Source organism: Uloborus diversus, chromosome 2, assembly GCF_026930045.1.
Source record: "Uloborus diversus isolate 005 chromosome 2, Udiv.v.3.1, whole genome shotgun sequence".
Classification (NCBI taxonomy): domain Eukaryota; kingdom Metazoa; phylum Arthropoda; class Arachnida; order Araneae; family Uloboridae; genus Uloborus; species Uloborus diversus.
This window is the reverse complement of record NC_072732.1, coordinates 219,775,770-219,802,143: the sequence shown is the minus strand read 5'-3', so window position 1 is coordinate 219,802,143 and position 26,374 is coordinate 219,775,770. Positions and strand designations below refer to the sequence as shown.

The following is a 26,374-nucleotide window of genomic DNA, read 5'->3' as shown; positions in this document are numbered from 1 at the left end:
ATGGGACATGCATGACATCTCCCAGTTGTCAATGCATATCAAGGGGTTAATTCACGTGGAACCATACCTCAGCTGCAAGTTCTTTAGCACGTTCCTCTTCTTCCAGCTGTTCCAGAATCAACTTTTCCATTTCTTCGGCCACTTTCTCCACAGGAACAACCTCCTGTTTGGAGAGGAGGGGATTTCTTTCACAGCTGCCTATAGAATCTTCATTCCCTCTGCTTGGAAGTTCCTGATTAGAATTATTCGTGGGATGGGATTCGAAAATGATGTTGAGCGATTCTTTGCCAACAGAGATTGATTCTTCAATATGTGTTGTTTGTTTTTGACTTGATGTCTGTAAAAAAATAATAGTACCACATGAGTTACAATTGCATATAAAGAATTAAGAAACTGCTATCAATCAAGCTGATGGATAATTACAATAGGTAAAGTTATTCTTTATCTACATCTTCTTTCTTTACATTTCAAATTATATTTAATTAAACATCCACTGAGGTTCATAAGCTGTTGACTCAAATACAGTGAAACTTCGGTAAGTCGAACTTCGATGAGTCGAAAACTTCGACAAACCGAAGTGAATCTTTATTCCCGTTTAACTGAATGGAGAATTAATGTTATTTATCTTCGATAAGCCAAATTTCGTTGAGTCGAAATATTCTAGAAGCCGAATTTTCTTTCATGACCATGTTTAGATTTCCCTTGCTAACATAACTATATAAGTCAAAATCGTTTCCCCCCCCCGAAATAATGTGAAAAAAAAAAAAAAAAAACCGGCAGCGTCCTGACGAAGTGAATCTAACAAATCTCTGACATAAATTTAAAAATTGAATGGAGCTTTTAACAAAAGAAATTGAACATATTCCACCAAACCAAACACATTATTTATGGATTTTGTTGCTGTCAATGACAGAATTTAAGTCACAGATTAAACTTACTGATGAAGATATTTTATCATGCATACGGCAAAATAGTGAAAATATTTCTGGTGACGAAAAGAAACAAGAACTTTTGAGTCAGTGGATTTTTTTTTAAAGTAAAGAGTTTTCGAATAAAAATTAATTTGTTTTCCAAAATCTATACAAACTCGTGAATTTATGTATACTACGTTAGTTATGTCAAGTTTATATAGTATGACACAAGAGTACCTCGAGGATTTCTTATATCAGTTTTTGCTCATATAATAAACATAATGGGTTTCAGTGGTAATATTTTATTTTATTCTACTGTTTTGTTTTCATTTTCAATAAGCCGAATTTTCGATTACTCAAATATTTTTTGCTTTCCCTGCAACTTCGACTTATCGAAGTTTCACTGTAAAAGTAACAGGGCTCTTTTTAAGCGTGAGATGAGAGCTGAAAATTAACAGAATAATTAGTTTCCATTTAACTCTTCTCTAAAACAGCCTTCACCTAAAAATTTTCTATTTTTCTGAATTCATTTGCGATAAAACTTTACTACCAGATTACCAAACAATCAGTGTAAATTGTGGGTAGTCTCTCTGCCTTTTTTTTTTTTTTTTGACACCTGAATTTTGAGCTTTTTCTTAGAAAGTTTGAAAAAAAGTGGAATCATTATTTATTTTCAAAGCTACTCTGTTAGATTACAATTTTAATAATTCATGGCACAACATGGAACAGAAAATTAATATTCACTTTCCTTTGGTTAATTTAGATTAAACTTCAATTACTATTATCTTCTTCTTTTTTTTTTTTTTTTTTTAACTTTGCAATACTTCAACAAATTACAGTTACTACTTTCAACTTTCACATTACAATTTTAGATAATCATGGTACAGTATGAAAAATTGGCTCAGTCATGTTTAATACGCCCTACCACTATTTTTCGGCAAGTTTTTTTTTATTTTTAATTTGCAATAGATTGACGTATAAATTACAATACCTCCTCGTTCAAATTTAGTAAAAACCAAAATATTAAATAAGATTAGTTACACAAAAACTTTCAAACATGCAAAAATAACAAAACTACAAACAAATATAAATAAAACTCATAGATCTTTGTATTCATAGAGCAAAATTTTCAAATGATTTGTATGTCTTTTCAGCTTTCTCTTGTGCATCTGCACATAAGGAAGCTGTGTAAGGGATTATTTTTTCTTGAGGGAAATATTTATTCATTTTGGAAAGAAAAAAATGGAAAACAAGTTAATAACACAAAGGACACAAAATGATTAAAAATGGCTCAAAACCTGCGAAATTAAGTCTTTTTGAACATATTAAAATTTCTGTTTGAATTGGAAAATAATAATAATAATAATAATAATATTTATAGTGGGTAACTTTTTTACACACTTTCAAAATCATTGACAGATGAGCAAGTTCTTTTGAAACAGACAAGTATTCCAATACTTCATAAATGGGATTTATAAATATACTGCTGCATACCATTGGGACTGGGACCAACACAAATGTAATATTTCATTCACATACAGTTAATTGAAAACATGTGGTATGGTTTGCTGAATCTCTCAGCAACCATAAAACCAGTAATAGATACAACAAATCTTTTTAAAGATCACTAATGCTAACATCGACTTAACTCTACTCTAGTTGTTTAATTTACTAGAAAGCATAATTGTTAAGAAAGCATCAAAATCAAACAGCAAATGGGGGATGAAAATCGGTTTTCTTAGGCACACAAGTTAGCAATGAAAAATGCAAACCCATGCAAAAGCCACTCATGATTTTAAAATCTGCATAAGATCACCTTCTTCTTTGAAGATTTGTTCTTTGCTTTCTGTTTACAGACAGACACACCTTGAACATCAACCGGCCTCTCTTTCACTTCGTCGCTACGAGGACTGCTCGAATTCCAATTCATATCTGGTACTTTTTCAGCGGAATTGAATACAACGCAAGGGACAGATTCGCTTCCTATACTGGTGATTGGGCTCCGTTTGCTGTCAGCTGTGTCAGACTCCTTTTGATTCTCTTGATTTTTTGAAAAAAATGTAGGGGTCACTAATTTTGCTCCTGTTTTTCTCTGTTTTGGTACATCTTTAGAATATTTTATATGTACTGGATCCTCTTTCTTTGAATCAGTCAGTTCGTTGGTGGCCAACTTAGTAGCAGATTGTGAGAGTTCAGAGGACATAATTTTGTTCAGCAAAGGATCAGATATCTTGATGGACATTTTATTATTGTTGCAGAGAGATTGTTCGGTTCGTCTCGGATGACAGTCGGTCGATCGAGGGTGAACTTCACCTTTTATTTCTGAGGAACTACAATCATCTGCTGCTCTGTTGGAACTACCATGAGGAATGTTATTAAGTAAAGGACTAGAATTTTTCTCAATCTCCTCTTTGTCAGAAAGCTTTCCATCATTCGGACTCCCGACATTTTGGGCCTCGGGACTGGATGTAGAACTTTCTATTTCCGAGGAAGGTGAATCGCCGTCACATTTTGCTTTGGGTTTCAACTTAACTTTTAATTTCACTTTTTCTTCCCCAAAATTTTGAACAAGAAGAGGTTTTCTGACACTTTCTGCAGAATTTGGGTCAAGTGAACTAGTGGAATTATTTTTAGAAGACTCTTTATCCTTTTTCTTGATAAAACGTTTTATAGTCACTTCTGGAATTGGACTTTTGTCTCTGTTTTTATCTAATATTTTATCCTTTACAGCTAAAGCAGATGACGTTTCACAACCATTTGGTTTTAGAGACTGAGGGATTAAAGTCGTTGTAGATGGGCTTTGAAGGGAATTTTCCTGTGTTTGAAAATATGCAATTATATATAGAGAATTACATTACATGATATTGTAGAAAAGAACATGTTCACTGAAAAGGGATTTAATTGGAAATATCAAAAAACTGCTGGATATTTCACATAATATTTAGCAGAGAAAAAGTATCTAGTACAATCTATTTATTTTTTCGCATTGGGCTGCACTGGCACATTCTGTACAGAGACCATTTTGTTTAATACTACAATGTTAAGGGCATAAGTAGTGAATCTGATGAATGTTTTTAAGATGTTTCTATGCAAGTATACTAAAGCTATAATTGCATAAATTTGTTTTAAGATTGAATTTAAAAAAAAAAAAAAAAGTAAAATAACACACCAGAGCTGTATATTAACAGATGCTTTGAATTCCTCAAATGAAAAGGATAAATTGCCTTTGAAGAGCTAAAATATTTCTAGCTAAAATAAAAGCTCTGGTTATTAAAATACAAAAGACAGTTTTTAAAAAATAAAGTTAAATTTTTATAAAATATTTAAAGCTGCATCCCAGGTTCAATCAACAGTTAGAAGTAACCTTGATTAGAAGTAACCTTGATACCAAATATTTAAAAAGTACACTTAGTTTCACTTAGTAAATAAGCATTTTATGCCTATATAAAAAAACAAATTTAAAACCCAGTCTTTTTTAAAGCCAAATTCAAAAATGCAATTATTTTTGATAGTTTTCATTTCTATTAGCAATAACAAAATCTATATAATGAAATAACAAAAAATGTTCACTACTGATAAGTAAAATTTAAAATATTTACACCTATATTCCAAAAAACGAAATGAGACTGAAAAATTATTTTTTTATTTATAAATTTAAATATTTAAAACCTTCTAATAGAATTGCTATGTAAATAAAGGATAAAATTCTAAAACAAATTTTATTAAGAATATAATTTTCAGCTCAAAAAGTTTAAGAAGTATTTTATAGCCTGGGCGATTCTCAAAAAAATGTCCCGTGTGTAACGCTAAGTTATTTTCCTCCCTAGCTAACCAAAGCCTTCAAAAAATAATGCTGATAGGGAATAATACATGCTTTGATAATACATGCTTTGATCAAGGCATAACAGTTAATCCCATATTTAATTAATAGTTACTTGAATAAAATAAAAAACTTAGCGTTATGCATGGGACATTTTTTTCGAGAATCACCCGCCTGCTCCCAAACTTAAAAAAACACCTGTAATATTTAATCTCCAGTTCTTTGAAACATGTTTAAGAGCAAACAAATGTTAATCAACTTCATAAACAATAATAAAAAAAAAAAACCCACAGAAATTTTTTCCCTTTTTTATTTTTTACTTTCAACACTTTCAGTTTGAGAAAGCTTTCTTCTAATTTAAAAAAAAGTAACATACTTGATTACTGACTGAAGTTGTGCTGCTTAAAGCTTGCGTACTGCACACAGAAATTGGGGATTTCCGGCATTCTTCGAAATCGTCGACATACATTTCGTTTTCCGATTCTATGCTCCTCTCGCCGTTCTTGGATACTTCCTGGACAAGTTTCGGAGAATTCATGGGGCTGTCGGGTCCTCGAAGGGGCGAGATGACATCTGTGTTGCCATTCTTGGCAACTTCTATGTGGCCATTTTGAATTTCATTTGTAGATGCATAACCATTGGTCATTCCATTTTGATGCATGTGACTATTTTCATTAGAGGCTATAAAATTGAAAAAGTATTTCATTCTAGAGCCAGTGGCAAACAAAAGATATTTTTGAATCATATTGAAAAAAATAAATCAATCAATCAAAAGTGAAATAAAAACATTTAATGCGGAACTTACAGTAAAATTGATAAATACAATGATCAATTCTGAAAATTTCTTTAATGAAAGATACATAAATATTATCAATTAAGGAAATATTTAGCAGTAAGTTAACGCCCCTAAGCCAGGGATAAGCAAAATGACGTAAAATATACCAGGCAGCCCTGTTATCACATCCAGAGACTGCAGTTTCGTTCTTATTAGAACTCCTCACTCAGGAATAGTGAATAATGGAGCCGGTGGCAGATGTCATCTCATTGAAGCCGAGAGTGCCAACCAACTGGTGGATTAAGTGAATTTATCTCACCAGCGAATGTCCGCAGCATGGTGCGGTTCGAGTTGTAAATTGAAGGCTTAGGTATTTAGCAGTAAGTTACTGCCCTTAAGCCAGGGCTAAAGCAGAACTATGTGCAATGTACCAGACAGTCCAGTTATATCCATGATATGCAATAACCACGCTGTCCGGTATCTTGCACATAGTTAAGGAAATACTCTTAAAGCAACTTGAATTTTTTGCAAGAAATGATGCAGAATATTTATGACCTACACAGAAACATTTCTTAAAATAGAATAATGTACGAGAAGCTAATTTATTGAATTTTTAATTACAGGAAACAGGGAAATGGGAAGTTATTCATAAATTTCATGAAAAGTAGGAAATTTAAACAAATGCCTGACAAATCTTGTGCCTGTAATAGTATGCTGAAGTTCAACTTGTTATATAAAGGTCACTTCACTGACCACAGAGATCAGACTTTAACATATCACAGCCCCATGTACGGTTTTCAAACAACGTAACCAACTTGAATTTTCACTTTGGAGTGATTTTCATTAGCCTTAGTCTAGCCTTAGATATTAATAATTAACTCCAGCTTCTCTCTTTTGACAGTTAACAATTCAATCAATTACAATTGCCAAAGTAATTGCATACATTTTTCAAAAAAAAAAAAAAAAAAATGCATTCATTAAAATGAACAATGATCAAAATTAACAAGCAATGAAAAATGTCACATTTCCATGCACTGAACAAAAACGAGCATAAACTACTTAGAGTTTGAAAAGTCATAGATTTTTATTTCATGCAAAATGAAAATATTAGTGCCCAACCTAGGTATTCAGTTAGTTTATTGTGACCTGTAGCCCACAGGATTGCAACGAGCATTATGTTATTTTATTTCATATTTATCTTATTTAATATTTTAAAACTTGCTAAGTGAGATAATTACTCAAAAAATATGTTTCAAGCTAAATAGTCAGCATTCTCAAATGAAATATTAAACACCCAATATAGGACCAGGGCTCAGGGATTTCACTGTGGGTAAACAAAATGCAAACCAAGTAGAATATTTCAAAGGAACAATTATTCTTTCCCTTAAAACTGCTGCTACCAGAAAACTTTTGATTGAAGCAAATAAACTTTTTCTAAAAGCTATGATCATATATCCCTCTAGACCAAATGTACCTCTTTTAAGTCATTTCAATAAAAGAATTTAATGGAAAGAATAGACAATAAACAATTTTTAATTCCTGATTAATCCAATTCACTACTAATGTAAAAATATGCAAGATTTAGATTGATAATATCATTAAAAATAAAAGAAATTTAGTTTCAACTAGCTATAGATGGGAAATATAGTTACAACCCTTGAAAATTGAAGGTGGAACTTAGTGGGTATTAAACTTCAAAAAAACAAAAATCTTGGAGATCAGCAAATGAAAGGCAGCAAAATGGACTCTTTTTAAAAATTACAACAAGAAAGAAATTTCCAACAGCTTGGGACATGCAGGACTTGAACTTGGACAATGACATGCAGGACTTGGAATCTTTGTGTAGAGGAACAAGCTACCAAGTATGTGATGCTCACGTTTACTCCGTCTCCAAATGTTGAGTTCCACGCATTCTCTCAGTTTCCCTTTCTTCAAGACTGCATTGATCTCCGAAAGCTTTCTGAATCGAGTGCAGGTGCCGTTGATTGACTCGATATGATCTCCCACGCGGAGACCGGAAGCTTGAGCCAAGCTTCCTAAAAATTGGAAAACATAACAATGTTTGCTGCAAATATTGCTCTGCAACAACAGGGGGAAAATAAAAACTTTGCTTTGGACCTTTTTTTTTCAGTAATTCTCTCAAAATTCTATAAAATTCAGGTTTAACCTTTTGGCTTGAGCTGGTACCAAACAGCATAATTTACAAATAAACTAAACAATGCAAAACACTAAACCTTAAACCAAATAAACTTCATAAGTGTTGTCCTTAAAAAAGAAGACATTTCCCAGTAAATTTTATATGCAGAAAATTGCTAATTTAGTTTTTGCCAGCAATGCTCAATCTCAAATAAAGCAGAGGAGGCAACTGCGTAAGCTTGCAAGTTTTAAATTTTTTAATTTTTTTAAAGTAAAAATACCAAGGGCTTTTTTTTTTATAGGTATATCCTTTTCTTAGACAAAATAATACTTATTTTCATCCATCTCCAGGAAACGGAACATTTTCAGAGTCTAGACCGAAATAAACCAGTTGAAGAAGTATCGCAAAAGAAGTGGCATAAAGATGCAGAGCGAATTAGGTTAGATTTCAAAATCAGAATACATTTGCTTCATTTAAAAGGAATGACAGACTTCAGACAAGCTTACGGGTGGAATGGAGCTAAACTTGGTCTTCCTAAACAAGGTTTCGATTATACATCTTTTTATCTGTTCTAAAGAACATTTCATGTTTCTTCCATATACCATGAGAATTGTGCAACATGTTTGGTCAAAGATAGCATAATAAACATATGTTCAGGAAAAAGAGTAATATGATGAGATTCAACTAATATAAAATAGATTTGATTTTCATTTATTTACATTTTATTTTTATTTATTTATTTATTTTTTGGAAGAAATAAAATATAAAATCTATTGTAACTTAAATTTTTTCAAAAATGTGATTTAAGGGGTTACAGTACCTCAAAAATGATGAAACGATAAAAAAAAAAAATGTTATTGCTTATTTCAAAAGTAAAAACTATTCTGAACACAGGGAAAAAGTTTCATTGCTTCAGTTCAAATATTTAAAAAGTTATGAGTGGTTTTAGGCCATGCTCACTATGTGTTCTTATGCAAAAGAAAAAAATTAAACTGCTTTTTCTTGATGATGGTATTTTTGTGTTTTCATGTCATTAGAATCTGTAAGGATTTTTTTCTATTAAAGATACAGCTCTAAAGTAATACTTTTTGCAATTGGTATAACATATTTGACAAAACAGTGCATTGGATAAGCATTTTATAAATTACTCAAATGTTTAGAGCATGTTAAATCTTTAAAAACCAATTTTTTTTGAAAAAAAAACTGATTTTTTACATAATTAATCACAGAAAATTTTCTAACAAACTCATAAGCAAATGAATGCACAGATTTGTAGAGATGATTATAGTGATTGTTTAGCAAAAAAACATTTTTAAATTAGTGCAAAAATAAAAAAGCCTTAGAGATTTCAAAAAATTGAAATTTTCTTCAATTTTTTGAATTTTTTAAAAAAGTAGGCAATATTTTTAAATTTTGAAAACAAATTATTGATTAAGAAATAAGTATGCATGTTATAGTTTCAAAAAAATATAAAATTTACTTAAATTTAAAAAAACTGTTTGAAAGGTACTGTGAACTTTTAACTGAAGGGGGGGGGGCTACCTCTTTCAGTCATTTTTACTGCATTTCATGCATAAGATGAAGTTTTCCCTTATGGCTCAACAAGTACAACTTTTTTTGATCCTGTGCAAAAGTCGTGTAGTTTTGGAATAAAAGGTGGGGGGACCTCGTAGATTCCATCAGAAGATTTATTGAGATTACAAAGACATTCATTTAAATAGTTGGGGATAATTGTGTGAGTTAAAATAAAAAAGGTTGGGGAAGCAGTCCCCCTGCATACAGCTTGACTACACAGCTGCTGTGCAGAAAATAAAGAGATCGTACTGGAAAAACGAAATAAAATGTTTCTTCTCACCTTCTAGCATTGAGGTAACTACAACTTGACCATCTTGCTTTCCTTGAAAAGTGAATCCCAGAACATCTTCCGTGCTGCTCAAGTTAAGTTTGATTTTCAAGTCTGTGCCGGAAGGCTGCAGAAATGAAGGGCAAAAAATTGCTTTTCAGATAATGAGGAGATTGAACGTCAGAAGAAAATTGATCAAAATATATATATATATATATATATATATATACTTTTTCAAACAGTCAATTACACTAAAACTTTCGCATATAACAAATATGAAGTGATTAAAAAAATGCACACATTGATTTTTAAGGTACAGTCGAACCTTCATATATCGAACTTCCACACATCGAAATTTTCTATATATCGAAATCCCAGTAAATTTCTATGTTCATTACATAGAAAAATTGTTTCTATATATCGAAAAACTCTCTATATATCGATTTTTTTTCGAGACATTAGTAGGTCTTTTTTTCACTTTACACTGTTTATCTCATGAAAAATAAAGGTTAGGGGAGAAAATTATGTTCACTAAAGGTTGCTACGAAACTCATAAGGAATCTGGGTTTGAGGGGTGTGTAGATAGGTCGTTGTTTCGTTCTGGAGTTCTTAAATTCCTTCAAATTTACTTCAAATATCTTAGTTGTAACCAGTAACATTGTAAAAACAGTTTCAAGTCATCCCTTTTGTCTGTTGATTATCATTCCTAGTTGTTTTAGCTTCAATAAAAATCATTCAAGTTAAGTAGATTGATTTTTTACTTTTCTCTCAATGACATTGTCAAAACGAAAATCCCCTCATGTTGCAGATCAAGTTGAATTGCCGAAGAATGAAGATGTATGAAGGCGCAAAAAAGTAATTTCTGTTATATTTTAATAATTAACTTTCATTTAATGCTTGTATAAATTAGAAATTAGGTTTCATACACGAAAATTAGCTTTCATTTCAATGTTTTAGGAGATTTTTAGGATAAAATAAGATCGTTTCTATATATCAAAAATTCTATATATCAAATTTTTTTCCAGCAATTTGCTACTTCGATATATGGAGGTCCGACTGTATCATGTAAATCTGAACAATGACAGTAACATGTCCTAAAACTATTGATCCAGATTATGATTGATTTTACCCATAAATATATTTTTACTTCTGCCAGGACATTGAATCATTTAATTTGCATGTTGCTTACACACAGCTTTTGTAATTTAGTTAGAAGGTAAAGTTAATATTGGAATCAAAACATTGATCATGTTTCGGAGGTAATAGCCTCCTTCCTCAGTGTGAAATGAACAAATGGATGAATCAAGGTCAAGGGAGAGTTTAAATGTGCAACCGGAAAAACATTGACCAGTCAGCTATCAGCGAGTGCTGAGGCAAAATATGACGTATTCTAACATGTAAGATTGAATAAGATTGGAGAAAAATGCGGAACAGCAAAAGACTTATTGCAAAGATGATTTAAGTTTTTATGAATGTAAAAGGATTCCAGAAAATCTAATTCACCTACTGTTGTAGGTCTGCAAATGATCTTGGCTTCGAAAAGAGAAAATTGTGCCCTGTGTCCCAACAATGTTTAGCAATTGAAGGCAATTAATTTAGCAATGAATAGCAATTTAGGAATTGAATTGAATTTTTTAAAACATTGATCAATTCAAAATTTGCTAGCTACGACATGTTGCGACTGAGGTTGAGATGTATAGTTGTAATTTATCAATCATGCGAAATATAGTACAGAATAAACTCGATTTAACGATTGTCAAGGGACTGGAAAAAGTTATCCTTAAATCAAGGATGTCGTTAAATAGAGGACCGTAGACGCTTAATGTAGTCAAATCCGGATTAGTGAACTGTATCATTTAATTGAGGAAATTGTTAAATCAAAAGTATATCGTGTATTGAAATTGAAGGCTTTGTTAACAAATAACATTAGAACACTATTATATTTTCTGTCATATAAAAAGTTAACTATCATTATCACAAAATTTTAGAGACTTAAGACTTTTAGTTATTTAGAGACTTAAAATAATTCTAGGTTTGAAAAGCTTAGTACGTTTAGCCTCAAGCAAAGGAAAGTCCGAGCGGCCAGGATCCAGTTATTTAAACATCTAAAAATGGAGGATAATAATTGGCTAAATTTGTGGACAGATAGGCAATAGGATATACATGGGAGCTGTTATTAACAGTATGAGGGGCTTCTTCATTGGAAATTGATCGAGTTTAACTCGATGGGACTAGTCAGCACTTTTGCATTTGTATATTTTGTTCTAGCAAAAGAGTCAATAAAGCATAGCTACCAACATTGAAAGATGAAAAATAAGGAGATTTATGCATGAAATTAAAGAGACTTTGTATGAATAAATTTTGTGACGAAAGTTAAGAGTGGAAAAGAAATTTTTCAATTCTAAATATTATAACTAGGCATTCCTTAAGTTGTTTTTATAGGTCAAAAAATTTGAAAAATAGAAATTACTATCTTTACTTTTAGAAGTTGAAAAAATAAAAATCTACAACCTTAAGGTTTGCAAAAAAAAAATTAAAATATTTTGAAAGAAGTATACGTTTTATTTCTCTTGTAAGTGATAATAAATAAATCTTGAATCAGGACAAAACATAAAGTTCAAAGAAAAATTAGTAACTTTTACCGCATTTTTTGTGAGGAAAATTTTTTTTTAAAGAATAAAAATTTAACATTTTTTAAACACATTTTTTAAAAACATGTTTAAAAAATGATCTGGTATTTTCAATTTTCATACTCATGAATGATAAGGTTTCGCTTTTGTAATCATTTTACCATAAGGAATTTTCTCGAAATTTTGATCACTGGAAATTCCCTTTAACGGGGGAGTTTGGTTATTTTGATGATAATTCAGAAGACAATTGTTTCATTCGGGAGTTTGGCAGAAAGCATCGAAATTTGAGGGTCTCCAGAATGAATCAGGAGATTTGGGAGGGGGGGGTGACCGCTCCAGCACTTTTTTCATCATTAAAGATTGCCTAAACGTTTTTAAGACTTTAATTTGAAAAAATTTCTGGGGAGGTTATCCAACGATAGCTTAAAACTATTTTTTAGGCTTTGATGTCGAAAGATTTCCAAAGGAAAACCTGTAAACACACTTCCTCCTTCTTGTATCTTCAAAGAGGGCCAAAATTTGTGTTGATATAAGATCCAACTTCCCAATTTTTTATTGGAAACAAATCTGCTTCTCCCTAACATCAGTAAAAATATGTAAAAATACATTTTAAAACCTTGCATTAAGAAACAAATCGGGAAGTAGTAAATAGTCCTCCGCATTTTCCTTTGAAATCGCTGAAGAAAGTCTAAAATTGATGTTTTAGGGTTTTATCAGTTCCAAAAGATTTACCGAGGAGTACCTCCAAACACTTTCTTTCCTCATTAAGTTATTCAAAGATATCCTGAAATACCGTTTTTAAAACAATTCAACTCTGCAAAATTTTGGGGAGGGAATCCCAGAACGACTTGCCCTCAGTTTGCTAAAGATGTCCTAAATTTGGACCTAATTTTTTTCCTAATTTTGGATTTGGATTATTTTTGGGAAGTTACCTTTACATCACCAAAGACGTTTCATTTGATACGTCAGCTTCGAAATTTTTTTGGGAAAAAATTTCCGAAGCCTTTCCGCCTTAAATCACCCAAAGTTAGCCAGAAGTAAACTCTATAGCTTCTAAAAATTTCTTGCCTCTGCACTTATAATCCCCAATCGCCGCCTCTGATCAGGAGAGTTAGTAGCTATGATAATGCATAAAACTTGTAAAAACATTCCATTCGAAATTTTTATAAAAAGCACAATGAAACTAATTTTCAAGAAATTATTCCCGAAAAAGAACAAACACCGAGTCTCACCGATTGCGACACTGAATTCCCATTGGCCACCTTCGCATGTCCGTTTTCGTACGAACCATTCGTTGTTGGAGAATCGCAGTCCAGGCTACTCCTACCATCGTGGCTAGAGTCCGAGCAACTATCTGGAGTGTCTGCTGCCCCATGGCTGCCCACCAAGCTCTCCAGTCCAGAGTCCACGAAATGCCCCTCCCTCCTGGACCCCCCGTTGGTCTCGAGCTCGGACAGCCCATCGCAGCTGGAAGAGGGAGAATGCGCCATGGAGATGCCGTTGGTCCTTGACTTGTTCTGAGAGAAGCCCTGCCCGTTTTTTTCGTTCAGTCCTTTGAAGCTGACCTGAAGAAAAGAAGCTCGTCAGCACGACAAATGAATACTTGAAACTAGAGATGCATTGAACATTTGGACAAATCAACTATTCCCTTCGGTCAAATACTTAAATATTCAGCAATTAGTAAACAAATTAAGATATTCTACAATTGATAAACAAACACATATTTTTTGGGCTATAAATGAAACTTAAAATATAGTATTATAGTACAACTAAAATTATCCCATTCGAAGTAATTTTAATGAAAGAGATGTTAAATTTCAGATGTTCAATTCAGCATCTCTGACGTTAATCACTCAGATGTCAAATTTAAGTTTAATTGCTTTTCAATGTTTCTTTAATCTTACGATATATAACACTAACCGTACTAAAACAAACTCAATTGAATAAAATACCAGCAAAACTTATTATATCGAGTGTTCATAAAAAATGTAAAGTCAATTACCTCTTAACATTTTTTAAAAAGCATGCAGATTTAAAAAAAAAAAAATCACCATTTCACAAATATTAAGGTGAATAATTATTCATGAAGGAAACACCTGCATTTTAATTTTTGAAGTTTCTTAAGAAACATTGAATATTGTTTAGAAACACTCTAACGAAACTAATCATTGTAATTGAAGTCTAATGATGAGAAATTATGGAGCTGGAACATTAGCGGGTTCTACAAGATTTTTTATTTATCACATAAAATGTTATTATTATTATAAATTATCAAATAATATTTAGGAAAGAGCAATTAATGCAGAATTTTAAACAAACAACCAAATTAGTGATTTATTACATTAATTTGCTTTTGGGATGTTTTATTAAATATTTTATTTATTTTAAACCAATAATTATAATTTAATGAAGATATATTTAGGATTTTGAACAGAAATTGGAAATGTATTTAGATTTCACAAAAAGCACAAAATAGAAAAACTATTTAAAATTGGCATAAAATACAAATATTACAGTTAAATTTTTCTTAACCAGATATTAGAACGGAATAGTAGATTAGAATTCAAACCAAACATTTGGTATATGGTGAAATGTGGTATTCAGTGCATCTCTACTTGAAACTAAGTTCTGTTGATGGAAGAATTGCAAATGGAGTCATATAAATAAAATATCTACTAAGAAAATTATTCGAAAATGTTCTATACCCCTTCATCCTCACTGTTGACAGTGCTGTTCTCTTCCGAACCACCAGAGTAGCTGCTGTTGGCACAGCTCTTGCTCCCTCGGCCTTCCACTTCCCAAATTTGAGAATCTAAGGGACTGTTTAGAAGGCACAAACTTAAAGCTCTACCTCTGTGTGCTCTGGAAAGAAAACATTAGGTTTAAAAAAAATTCCACTTTTTAACATAGTAAAAGAATGCTTTTTAAAAAAATCTTTCAAACTTTTGCGTATGCTTAACACATGATACAGAGAGCTTAAAGATTGAGGGAATCCACTAGTATTCAGTTAGTTACCGCCTTAATGCCAGGGCTAAGGCAGAAATACATGAAATGCACCTCCAGCTCAGTCAATTCCAGCCGAGGACTGCAGTTTCGTGCTTATTTTTACTCATCAGCTTGGCATAGGAAAGTGACTGAGCTGGAGGTGAAAAACCTCTTAAGGAAGCCAAGAGTGCCAAAAAACTGGTAGCAAATACAGAATTAGCACTGACCAGACGAGTGGCCGAAGCAATAGTTCGGTTCTTTGAGTTGAACCAAACCATTGCTTCGGTCACTTGTCTGGTCAGTGCTAATTCTGTATTTGCTACCAGTTTTTTGGCACTCTTGGCTTCCTTAAGCGGTTTTCCACCTCCAGCTCAGTCACTTTTCTATGCCGGGCTGATGAGTAAAAATAAGCACAAAACTGCAGTCCTCGGCTGGAATTGACTGAGCTGGCGGTGCATTTCATGTAATCCACTAGCAGTTGAGAGAGGAGCATATGTGGACGTTTTTCTTTCTTACACAAAAAACAAAACTTTTTCATTTTATTTTCCCAATATTTTTATTAACCATTCTCTTACATCTAATCTTCACAATTGTGCATGCTCAAATTTAGGAGATGTGACACAATTTTTTTTTTTTTAAATATTGAAATATATATGGAAAAATTGTCCTCATGTGCTCCAACATGGGATAATTATGGACATGCTTGGGGAACATTTGGACACCATAAACAAAACAGTATTAATAATTTTAAATAGCAAAGACAAATGGCTTGAATTCACACTGAATAGGAAAATTATCAACAAACAAGGTTTTACAAAATTATAACATCTAGCTAGCACATTTGGACACTCCTTTGGGGACACATATGAATAGTCTAAATGTGTCTCTAATGTTACACCTGCAAGTGTTATTATTACAGGGTGGCGACAGGAACTGTGAAAAAAAGTTCCCTGACTTTTCCCTGATTTCCCTGATTAAGCTCACCAAATTTCCCTGATTTACGTTACCAATGATAATGGTTTTCTTTCTTTGCTCTACTTGAAATTCATTGTATATTTGTATAAAATGCAGTATTTTTAACGTTTTAAGTTGTGTAAAGTTGTTGAACTAAAGATATATTTTCAAAAGATGTTACTTTTTTAATAAAATGGTTAAAAAAATGTATCAAGTCAATTTTGGGGGGGGGGGGGGGGGGGGGGGGGGGGGGGGAACCTACAAAACAGTACATTAAATTTTTCTAAAATGGAAAGATTATAGAAAATTTTAAAAAAAAAAATTTCCAGAACATTCCTTCACTTCCAGAAACCACTTAGCATAAGAATTTTAAGAAACTATTAAAATTACTCTTAAAAACATATTTGTATTTAAGAACTAAAAAGTAATTAAAATTATTTTGAACTAAGTTTTCAAACAGTATAATAATTGTTGTAAGAATCACAAGTAATAGTGAAACAATAGAAGTAATGTAGTTATTCTTATATAACTAATTGACATATTTATGCAAAACAGATGAAACCATTTGACATCCATTCATAGGGAGCTTTTCTCTAATCAAGAACATAGGTTTTAATGAATGAATACAGCATTTTAACAAAAAAAAAAAAAAATATTTACTTAAGTACACAAGTTAACTCTATTTAAAATTATTTCAGTACGTAACGAAAAAAAATCTTAGATTGCTTTTGTAACAAACAACTTTGAAATGCAAGAAAAAAAAAGCAATTGGTTAATTTCAAAACATATAAAAGAATACAAATTGGTTATAAAATTAAAGAATCACTTAAGTCTGAAGAAAAGAAAACCTTTATATTCTGCGGTGACAACAAATAGTACGATGGCAAAAAACAAAGTTTTTTTAATTCAAAGTTCAATTTTAGCAATTAAATTGAAAATGCAAAGAAGTGATAACTTTTAAGCTTTTATAGTATTAATTGAAAAACCAAAGATTTCTTCTTGAGATCGTGATTACAGTACGCTAATTACTTCAAGACAATGGAATAAAGGCAAAGAAGCTAATGCATTAATGAAGGCTTCCTCTTTGCATGTATGGTTGTTTATTTTACGTAGCATTGAAAGCGTAAAAGGAAATTTCAAGCTAGGGAAAATAAACCTAACAGACACAGAACCAATCTTAGGAAGTCCATCCTGTGGTTAATAAGTAAGATTCAATACATTGACGTTGAGGTAAAAAGATGCACAAATAATGTGGCAGTGTATAATCACACGTCATTAATTTTACTTTTTTTTGAACAGATAATTGGCGGAAAATAAGTAGGGAATTAGAGTACTTAATTTTGTAAAGCAAAAAAAAAAAAATTTTTTCTTCATAAAATAAATTTTCCCTGATTTTTTGTTATTTTTTCAAAATTCCCTGATATTTCCCTGACTTTTCCCTGATTAATAAAGTTCCCTGACTTTTCCCTGATTTCCCTGATCTGTCGCCACCCTGTATTACACTCTCAGAGAAGTGATATCATAGTGCTGCCATTGAAGAATTTTTTCATATAATTTTAACACTTTTTTAAGTTTAGGAAAACGGAGCTGCCCATATTGTGCCCCCCCCCCCCTCTTCCTGATACATATACAGTCGGACCTCCATATATCGAAGTAGCAAATTGTCGGAAAAAAATTCAATATATAGAAACAATCTTATTTTATCCTAAAAGTCCCCTGAAACATTAAAATTAAAGCTAATTTACGTGTATGAAACCCAATTTCTAATTGATACGAGCATCGGATTTAATAAAAGTTAGTAATTAAAAAAATAACAGAAATTACATTTTTGCGCCTTCATACATCTTCTTCAATTCAACTTGATCCGCAACATTAGGGGATTTACTTTTTGACAATGCAATCGAAAGAAAAGTAAAAAATCAATCTACCCCAACTTGAATGATTTTTACTGCAACTAAAAAGACTAGGAATGATAATCAACAGACAAAAAAGAGAACTTGAAACTGATTTTACAATGTTACTGGTTACAACTAAGATTTGAAATAAACTTGAGGGAATTTAAGAACTCCAAAACGAAACAACGACCTATCTACAGACCCCTCAACCCCAGATTCCTTATGAGTTTTGTAGCAACCTTTAGTGAACATAATTTTCTCCCCTAACCTTCATTTTTCATGAGACTAAGTTTAAAGTAGGGTCAGGTGGGGTAAAATTGGTATAAAATAGCCTACTTTTGGATTTTGATTCAAATATTTTTGTCAAAATATTTTGTTTCTATTTTTTTGTTTTTTTTGTTTTAAATATACATTACATGTGTTGAGAGTAGAATTAAATGATTTTCACACATAGTTTGATAAAAATTTATTTTTGAGAGGAGTGTTTATGACTATATGTTTTCTATACCCATTTTACCTCATGCAGGTGAAAATGGGTAGCCTGTGGGGTAAAAATGGGTATTGAAGTCTAAGATGTGATAAAAAAGCATACTATTTGTTCAATGCAGTGTGATAATATAGACTTGAGTCAGTTAAGAAAATTTTTCAATTTAATTAAAAAAAATAGTGCAAACAGTAAATTTGACAAAATATTAATGAGGTTTTTTTCAATGCATGATATCCATACTTGTCATTCTTTAAAAAAAGTAATGGCCTCTATTGTTAAATTGTGGCTCATTAATTTTTCTTATTATTTGATGTTTTTTAATGAAATCCATGTTGTCTATATCAGGAAAAATAAGAAAAATCCATCATCTCGGATTTTTTAAAAATATTTCATCTCATAATATTTCCCTCAACAACCATATATTTGCCAATAAATTCTTTCTTGCTTGTTTCTTCTAAGTATAATATTTACACCCAGGCACCTGTGGTTAAACTTTGATTCATAAGCATATTTTTTAGCAGTTTCTATTCCAGATATTTCCTCTGAATGGAAACTTTCTTTTTCCACTATTTTTTATTTTCTTGTTTTTTAATTCATTATTTTTTTCACTTTCAACTCTTAGCCTTTCTGAAACATCTTTGTCAATAATTCCTGTATTTACCAGCATACATTTAAGTTGTTTTTAAATAACTCAGGTAGTTGTCAAATCTGAAGCTCTTGTTGAAATTGCAAACAATATTGCACTTTTCAAATCTTTCTAAGGTGACGAAATCGTACTTTGTGACGTATAATTTTCGGATTGAAATGAGGATGTGTTCTGAGAATTTAAAGGTACATTAGAGAAATTGGTAGTATCTGATTGCAATCAAATACAATCGTGACAACCAGCAACAGGCTGGGCCCAGCATATTCTGAGGAAATTGTTATTTTGTGCGCAAGTGCACAAAAACTCTAGAATAAGTAATCCACTGGCTTCTTATTATTTGTTATAATGGAGCAAAGTTTATTTTATAAAGTCATGGCATTGCATACTTTATGTTTCAATCATTTTAAATTAACCACAAATGAATTAATATTCATTTAAAGGAAAATATGCTGTTGTATCTTTTAAAACAACTTGCTGGAATGATAAGTCTAACCATATACCCATTTTCAAAATATGAGATTAAAAATAGAAAAAAACCTTTTTTTTCTTCTTCCCTGTAAGTTGAAGCAGCAACAAAAAATGTTCATCTAAAGATATTATGACACATTAATAAAAATTTCTCAAAAATCAGGAGCTGGAGATAGAAGTTTAAGCAGACAACATGCGGCTTGAATTTATCTACTTCAATTTAAAGTGTTACCTCTCACTAAAAATAATCTATTGGAAAAATATATTTTATGAAACAGAGTTCAGAACAGCCAAGTATAATGTCCCACTCAAAAAAATGCAAATTTAATTTAAAATAATTTGTGTTTAAAACCATATATTTTAACTACCCATTTTACCCCCACCTGACCCTAAAAATTTCGATATGTGGAAATTCGATATATGGAGGTTCGACTGTACAAGTTCTTAAAATTTCTTATGTACTAAAAATCACATTGGTGTAGTCTAGGGGGAGTGACCAATGATGCTGTTGTTCCTTAAGAAAATTTTAGATCAACAAGCTTCCGCCCACATTAAGAGAACATTGTCTTTTTTAATTTATATGAATATTTTCTCCTATCTACAAGTGTTTGATCAGCAAGACATTTAACTTTTTTTTGAGCATTTAACCATGCTCAAAGAAAAAGCAAATTTTGACAAAAGCATTGATTAAAAATTAAAATTATCCAGCTAAAAACTATTCATTATTTTGTGAGTGATGAGCATATAAATACACCAAAAAAAAAAAAAAACTTGAAACGGTAAATTCAATTATGAACAATGACTAGAAATATGGGACGAGAGGTTAATTCCAAAGTCAAAAAGAGAAAACCCAAACCTGGATTCGAGCATTTCTGAGAAGGTCTTTGTTTTTCCTTTGGTTGCATTGCTGAACTTGTTCTTCCATCTCAAACTGTTTAATTTCCTCCTGCCATCCTGAACACATCTTCGGACATCTTTCTCCTCCTCGACTTCCAACTGTCTAAATTCTGAAAACAAAACACAAGAATGTAAAAAACAACTTACAGTGCAAGCCGTAAATGCGATTTTTCCTAAGTAATTAAATCATTATCAACCCCTTTTAAAACCATTTACAACAGTAATGAAACTCAACAATAACTGCCGACATACAATGACAACTGGGGACGTATTTCATGTCATGTGCCAAGACAGATTTCTTCAGTAACGGCAATTCGGGGGGGAGCAGTGGGGGGGGGGGCAACTGCTTCCGCACGTTTTTCCTCATTCAAAGATTGCCTCAACGTGAAGATTTTAATTTCAAAACATTCGGGGTGAAATTAGACGAACATCATCAAACATTGTTTAAAATTTCAGTTTATAACTTCAATTTTGAAAAATTTCCAGGAGAAAATCCACAAGCACACTCCTTTCTTCCTTTCAAATCAAAGATGGCCCAAATTTGCATTATAAATACTCCAGTTATAGAAAAAAAATGCTAGAGAAGAATCCCCCCAGATAGACTTTAATTTCTTTAAAAAAATCAGGAAATCTTTTTCTGAAGTCCCAAAGGAAGTTCAAAATCGAGTGCTTAGGATTTCATTAGTTTAAAAAAAAAACTAGGAAAACCTTCGAACCTTTTCGTTAATCCTTTAATCAATAAAGGAGACGTCTGAAATAACATTTTAAAAGACGTTTAGAAAACGTTTGAAACTTTTCAAAATTTCTGGGAGTAAACCCTAAACCTCTTGCTAAGTTTGCTAAAGATAGCTTTAATTTGAGTTTTTAAGACATCAGTTTAAGATCATTATTATTAGTAATTACATTTTATTACTTTATTTTTTAAAAAACATCATGAGGACAACCCTGGAAACTCCTTTCCATTCCCCAAACGTTGACAAAACTCTACTAACACTGTGCTTTTAAAACTCCAATTCCAAAACAGTTACATGAGAGAACATCAGAAGCCCCCCCCCCCTTCCCCTCCAGTCACTAAAGATAGCCTAAAATAGTCTTCAACTTCCTAAAAAAAATTTGCCCGCACACTTATAAGCCCCACTCGTTGCATCTGGATTCCTTTTGATATCATCATATCACTCAGTTGGAAAAAGAGTGCCACAATACGAAATCTTTAATTTTCTTTTTTTTTTTTGCTTAAAGGCTTTCAAAGGAGGTTATCTGCTTGGGAAACTAATGACAGATTTTTTGTTTGAACATTAACCACTGGAGAGCACAGCAAATTTACTTTTCTTAATGCAAATTGCCTGAAGAGTTCAACTTCAAACGCTTCTCCTGTAAATTTTCATTTCTTTGTAGTGTGGCACTCTTCTTCCAAATGAGTGATTTGCAGGGGCAGATTCAGGGGAGTGTCAAAGGGTCAGCTGACCCCCCCCCCCCTGTGACAAGATTTTTTTAATAATTATTATTCAAACTTCAAATTTTTAGATCCGAAAAAATAGTATCTGAAAAAAATGTTTTCCCTTTTTTGCTTTGTTCTCTAAGGTGTTTCTTCTCAATATGTCATAATACAAAGGATATGACTGAGTTCGTTTACTGGGCTACTGCTATTATGAGTTTTTTGTTCATTTTCAAAAGAACAATCACCTCTAATGAGCTTAAAGTGCTATAAAATATTTATGTAAATGTATCCAACTATTTAGTATGGTAATGTGACCAGCCTGTCTGCCACAGAAAAATGAATTCTAGTGAAAATTTGGGGGAATATGATCCATGGCACAGGTTATGCCTTTGAAATATTTACGTGCAGGGGGTAATTTGAACCGGTTTTGATCTAAATTTTTGATGGGAAGGGGGGGGGGGGGTCGTAACCTAAGGGGGGTATGCCATCACCCTTGGGAGTATTGGCAGCCCTGTTAAACTTATTTTTTATACATTATAACAGGCTGACCATTAAAACTTGACCCCCTTTCAAGAAATTCTGGACCCGCACCTGGTGATATGTCAAGGGATTAGAAAAAAAAGTCATCTATTTCGGAGTTATAAACAATGATTCTTTGGTAAAAACCTTTTCGAGCAATTGAATTAAAACTCTGAATAGCTTGCATTGCCAAGCTCAAAATGCTTTCCTCATTGATAAAGGGGCTCAATATAATGATGCAAAAGGTTTGATTTACCAATGGGTCAAGAAAGCCTGATGTTAGGGAAACATATTTTCATATAATTTTCTGATATGGTGCATTTTTTTGGGATCCCTGCACACGAGGGGGTGGTCAGGGGGAAGGGGGTCCCAAAAATTAACCATATAGTAAAAAAGTATGAAAATATTGTTTTAATTTCTTAGTACAATCAATAGCGATTAAGTGTAAAGCAAACGATTCTGTTTGCATTTACACATATCACACAATGCCAAATACTTAATACAAAAGTAAAAGTTATAGTACAAATACAAAAATCTTCTTAATATTTATTATTGATGATTGTTGAAATAAAAAAAATAACTGTAAGACAAATTTCCAAGAAAAACCAATTTTTTGCATTTTTATTTTAAAGAATCTAAAAAATAAATAACTTTTCATTTCTCTCAGATGTACTTTTATTCAGATTTATGATGATCAACAATATTTTTTTCAATGATTGCCAAAACTATATCAAAAGGAGCTTAAATTGAGAAAGTTAAAACCTTCAATAAAGAGCAAAAGCTTTTGAGTCAAATAATAAAAAAAAGCCTGATAAGTTAACTATGGTCCATTAATTTCATGCTTAATAACATATTGCAGCAAGGATTACTTTAAAAGACCTACAGTGGAACATATAAAAAACGTATTGCATTTCAAAACTGAAGAAAAGAAGAGCACTTCCATTCCAAGTATAAGAATTTTAATTTTAAAAATCAATAATAATTTTCAGTTTCAAATATAATCGTCAACTAAATGTTGCTCTCTATTTATAAGATATTATTATCTACTACCAATGACAAGCTATTACCTTTTTCGTGCTTTACGTTTATGTGGTCCCCCCCCCCCCCCCAATATACTGTAACGTTTTGCTTATGCATGACTATTAATTTGAGAAAAAATGATTTATCACTAGGGAAAAGCTAGAGAAGTGCATTAATCTGATCAATTAATACTCATTGCTAATGGCAATGTTTAAAATGAAAAAAATAAAATTATTGCTAAAACACAAAACAGAACAAAAATACCAAAGCAAAATATGTTTCAAAAACAAAAGTAAACAAATTATTAACGGTTGCAGTTAAAAAAAGTATTGCACACCATGTTTTTACTTCACTTGGTTTCAAAGAAGAAATTACTCAGTTATCCAATGTATCGGTGGAGTACGTAAATATTTTTTTATTCTTAAGTTTAAGTTGTTGAATTATACTACGTTTTTTGGCTTTTTAGGAGCAAAAAAATATATACCTTTTAATTTTTAGTCAGGTTTGCTTACTTTTCCTTGCAACCACAAAAAACATCGAAGCATCATATCATTCGCAACTCCAGAGCTAGAATACGCTACCTTGCGATAATTTACAATACTACCGAAAAAGGTAAAACATTCCATTCCACGTGTTTTTCTTGGGGTTGTGGCGATGTATCCCACACTCTCCAGAACATCTGCACTCCTTCATATAATCGCGCTGCGAGCGCAGAGTAAAACAACTACTACTTCTCGGCGAATGGAATGTTGTTGTGTTTACGGTTCCGACTGACGATCGTCACGGAACGGCTTGTCTTCGCTGTATTGTTATTGAAATAGTAAAGTTTATTTTTATAACTGGTGATATTTAATCAAGCCTCAGCACACACGCAGTCCACTACAATGGTGACCCGGACGTGATTTAAACACGCAACCTTCCGAGGATAAATTACAAGCTTCAAACAGTTTGTGGTGTGATGTAATTTCAGAAGAATAGAAAAAGAAAAAGCTTCCCACAAACACGATGAACAATTACTGTCATTCACAAAGCTTCAAAGCAAGTTATAAGTTACGGCATTTGTTTGTGTTACCTTTTTCATCCGCCATTAGACAGTGGCTGCAGCGCCCCCTATAGTTTATTGGAGTTGCGAATACAAAAGTCCATCGTTGTCCGTATTACTAAAAGTTACCAAAATTACATCTAAGTTTGTACTTTATGAAGCGAAAAAAATCTTCAGTTAAGAAAAATACTTTCTTTAAATATATTATTTTGATGAGCTTTACACAGCAAGAAAAATGAGTCTAAAAAACAAAAGAAATTGACTAAAAATGTGATGACCGTTTTGCTTTTTTTTTAATGCTATCGAGCACTTACGGGGAAAACATGATTCTTTGGATTGCGGAACATGTCAGGCAGTCACATGCTTAAAAAACACTGAATCATTTGTTTGTTTCGGATGTTGGCTAAGCTGTTCCAATGACGATTAGAAGCACTTCGACTACTAATGGTGTTTAATATTTAAACAGTGGAGGCAGCGTATTTTTAATATTGAACGCAGAATGCGTTTTTGATTCCCCTAAGTTATTCTACTAATAATGAAACTCATGCTCTGAAACTTTTAACAGCTATCGCTTATTTTAAAAAATGTACTTGGCAAATCGCTTTCGGTCGGGGGGCTACGGGGGAAGAAACTGCATTTTGTGATAAAACTTTGAAACTTGGCATGTTTGTAGACATTGTGTATGCAAATATTTTAGGAAGGGGAGGCATTCCAAAATCCCCCAAAACCCCCCTGGCGGCCATTTTTGGTCCAAAACCAAAAACAGCGATTCTTTTTAAATTTTCGTTATTATATTTTTTTAAATCATTGGTTGTGTTATTCACAAAAAGTGGTTTAAAAAAAAATTGATATTTTTAAATTGTGAGTTCACTGAAGGGAATTTTAACCCCCTGAACAGAATTACAGGTTTCTGAATTTGAAGATACATTACATTAAAGTTATATAAATGTAGGGTTCCAGTTATCCGAACTCTACTTGCCCGAACGGTCCAATTATCCGGTCATGATGCCCCTCGTTTTAAATGACTGATCACGCATAATTGAAACTATTTGCGAAGGGTATAATAGAATAAGGACTTGAAGAAAAAAGGGAGAAATTAATTTCAAGACAACATAATTCTAATGGAAAGAAATTTAAAGTTGAATTTCAAATTTCTGTTCATTATTATTAATATTATTATTGTTGTTGTTGCTGTTGTTAAATCGCCGTCACCCAATTGATCATCAGTAAGCTTTTTCTCATTTTATAAAAAAAAAAAACATATATATAAACAAATTCAAGTTTGGAGCACAGTATTAAAGCTGATCCTTTTAAAATTAAAGTTTATTAGATCGTAGATTTCAACCAATTTTCGTATCTTTACTGAAACTTTGAAGGAGTTGATTTTGTGTGTGTGTGTGTGTGTGGTTTTTTTTTTTTTTTTTCATTTTATAGCTATATGCTATACATATACTTTGGTAATTATGCTGGATGGTTACCAGTTTTTATTCAACATCTTTCTATTTAACTCACAAACCTTCTAGACGTAAACAAAGCTTTTGAAAAAGGAACGTTTGTTGTAAAAAAAGACAATGAACGTGTTTTCTGTAATTGGATCGGACCATGCTTAGCAAAACAATGCGATAGTGAAAGGAGATGTTGGGGCTATTGGTCTTTCACAGATTCAACTGCGTTAAGAAGATGGGTGTTGGCTGGTCTTCAAATTATCGATTTAATTACACAGTTTGAAAAAGTTACCTCTGCTTATTTAAAGAAACGCTGTATATGCGCAATGAAGAAATGTTAAGTTTCCAAAGCATGTTTTCAAGAAAGGTCTTGAAGAGAAATAGCTAAACATGAGAATCCATTTTTAGAGTTATCGAAAGAATTGTTCTCATTGGAGACGAATGTAGCAGTAGACGAAGAAT

General features: G+C 32.0%; 1 protein-coding gene across 6 annotated transcripts in view; it reads right to left on the bottom strand.

Annotated features, from left to right (window-relative positions):
- The window catches only part of LOC129216277 (uncharacterized protein DDB_G0284459-like), a 307,700-nt gene that overhangs the window by 27,563 nt on the left and 253,763 nt on the right, over positions 1-26,374 (bottom strand). For 4 of the 6 annotated variants that reach the window (XM_054850483.1, XM_054850487.1, XM_054850485.1 and 1 more), the window contains 3 exons: positions 9,499-9,613; positions 5,108-5,412; positions 68-337 (listed from right to left, as the gene is read on the bottom strand). In XM_054850483.1, coding sequence (XP_054706458.1) covers positions 68-337; positions 5,108-5,412; positions 9,499-9,613 — 690 coding nt within the window. Of the gene's footprint in view, positions 1-67; positions 338-5,107; positions 5,413-9,498; positions 9,614-13,348; positions 13,682-14,821; positions 14,979-20,407; positions 20,497-26,374 lie in introns of those variants that run through there. The other 2 variants (XM_054850489.1, XM_054850486.1) reach the window with 2 other exon arrangements.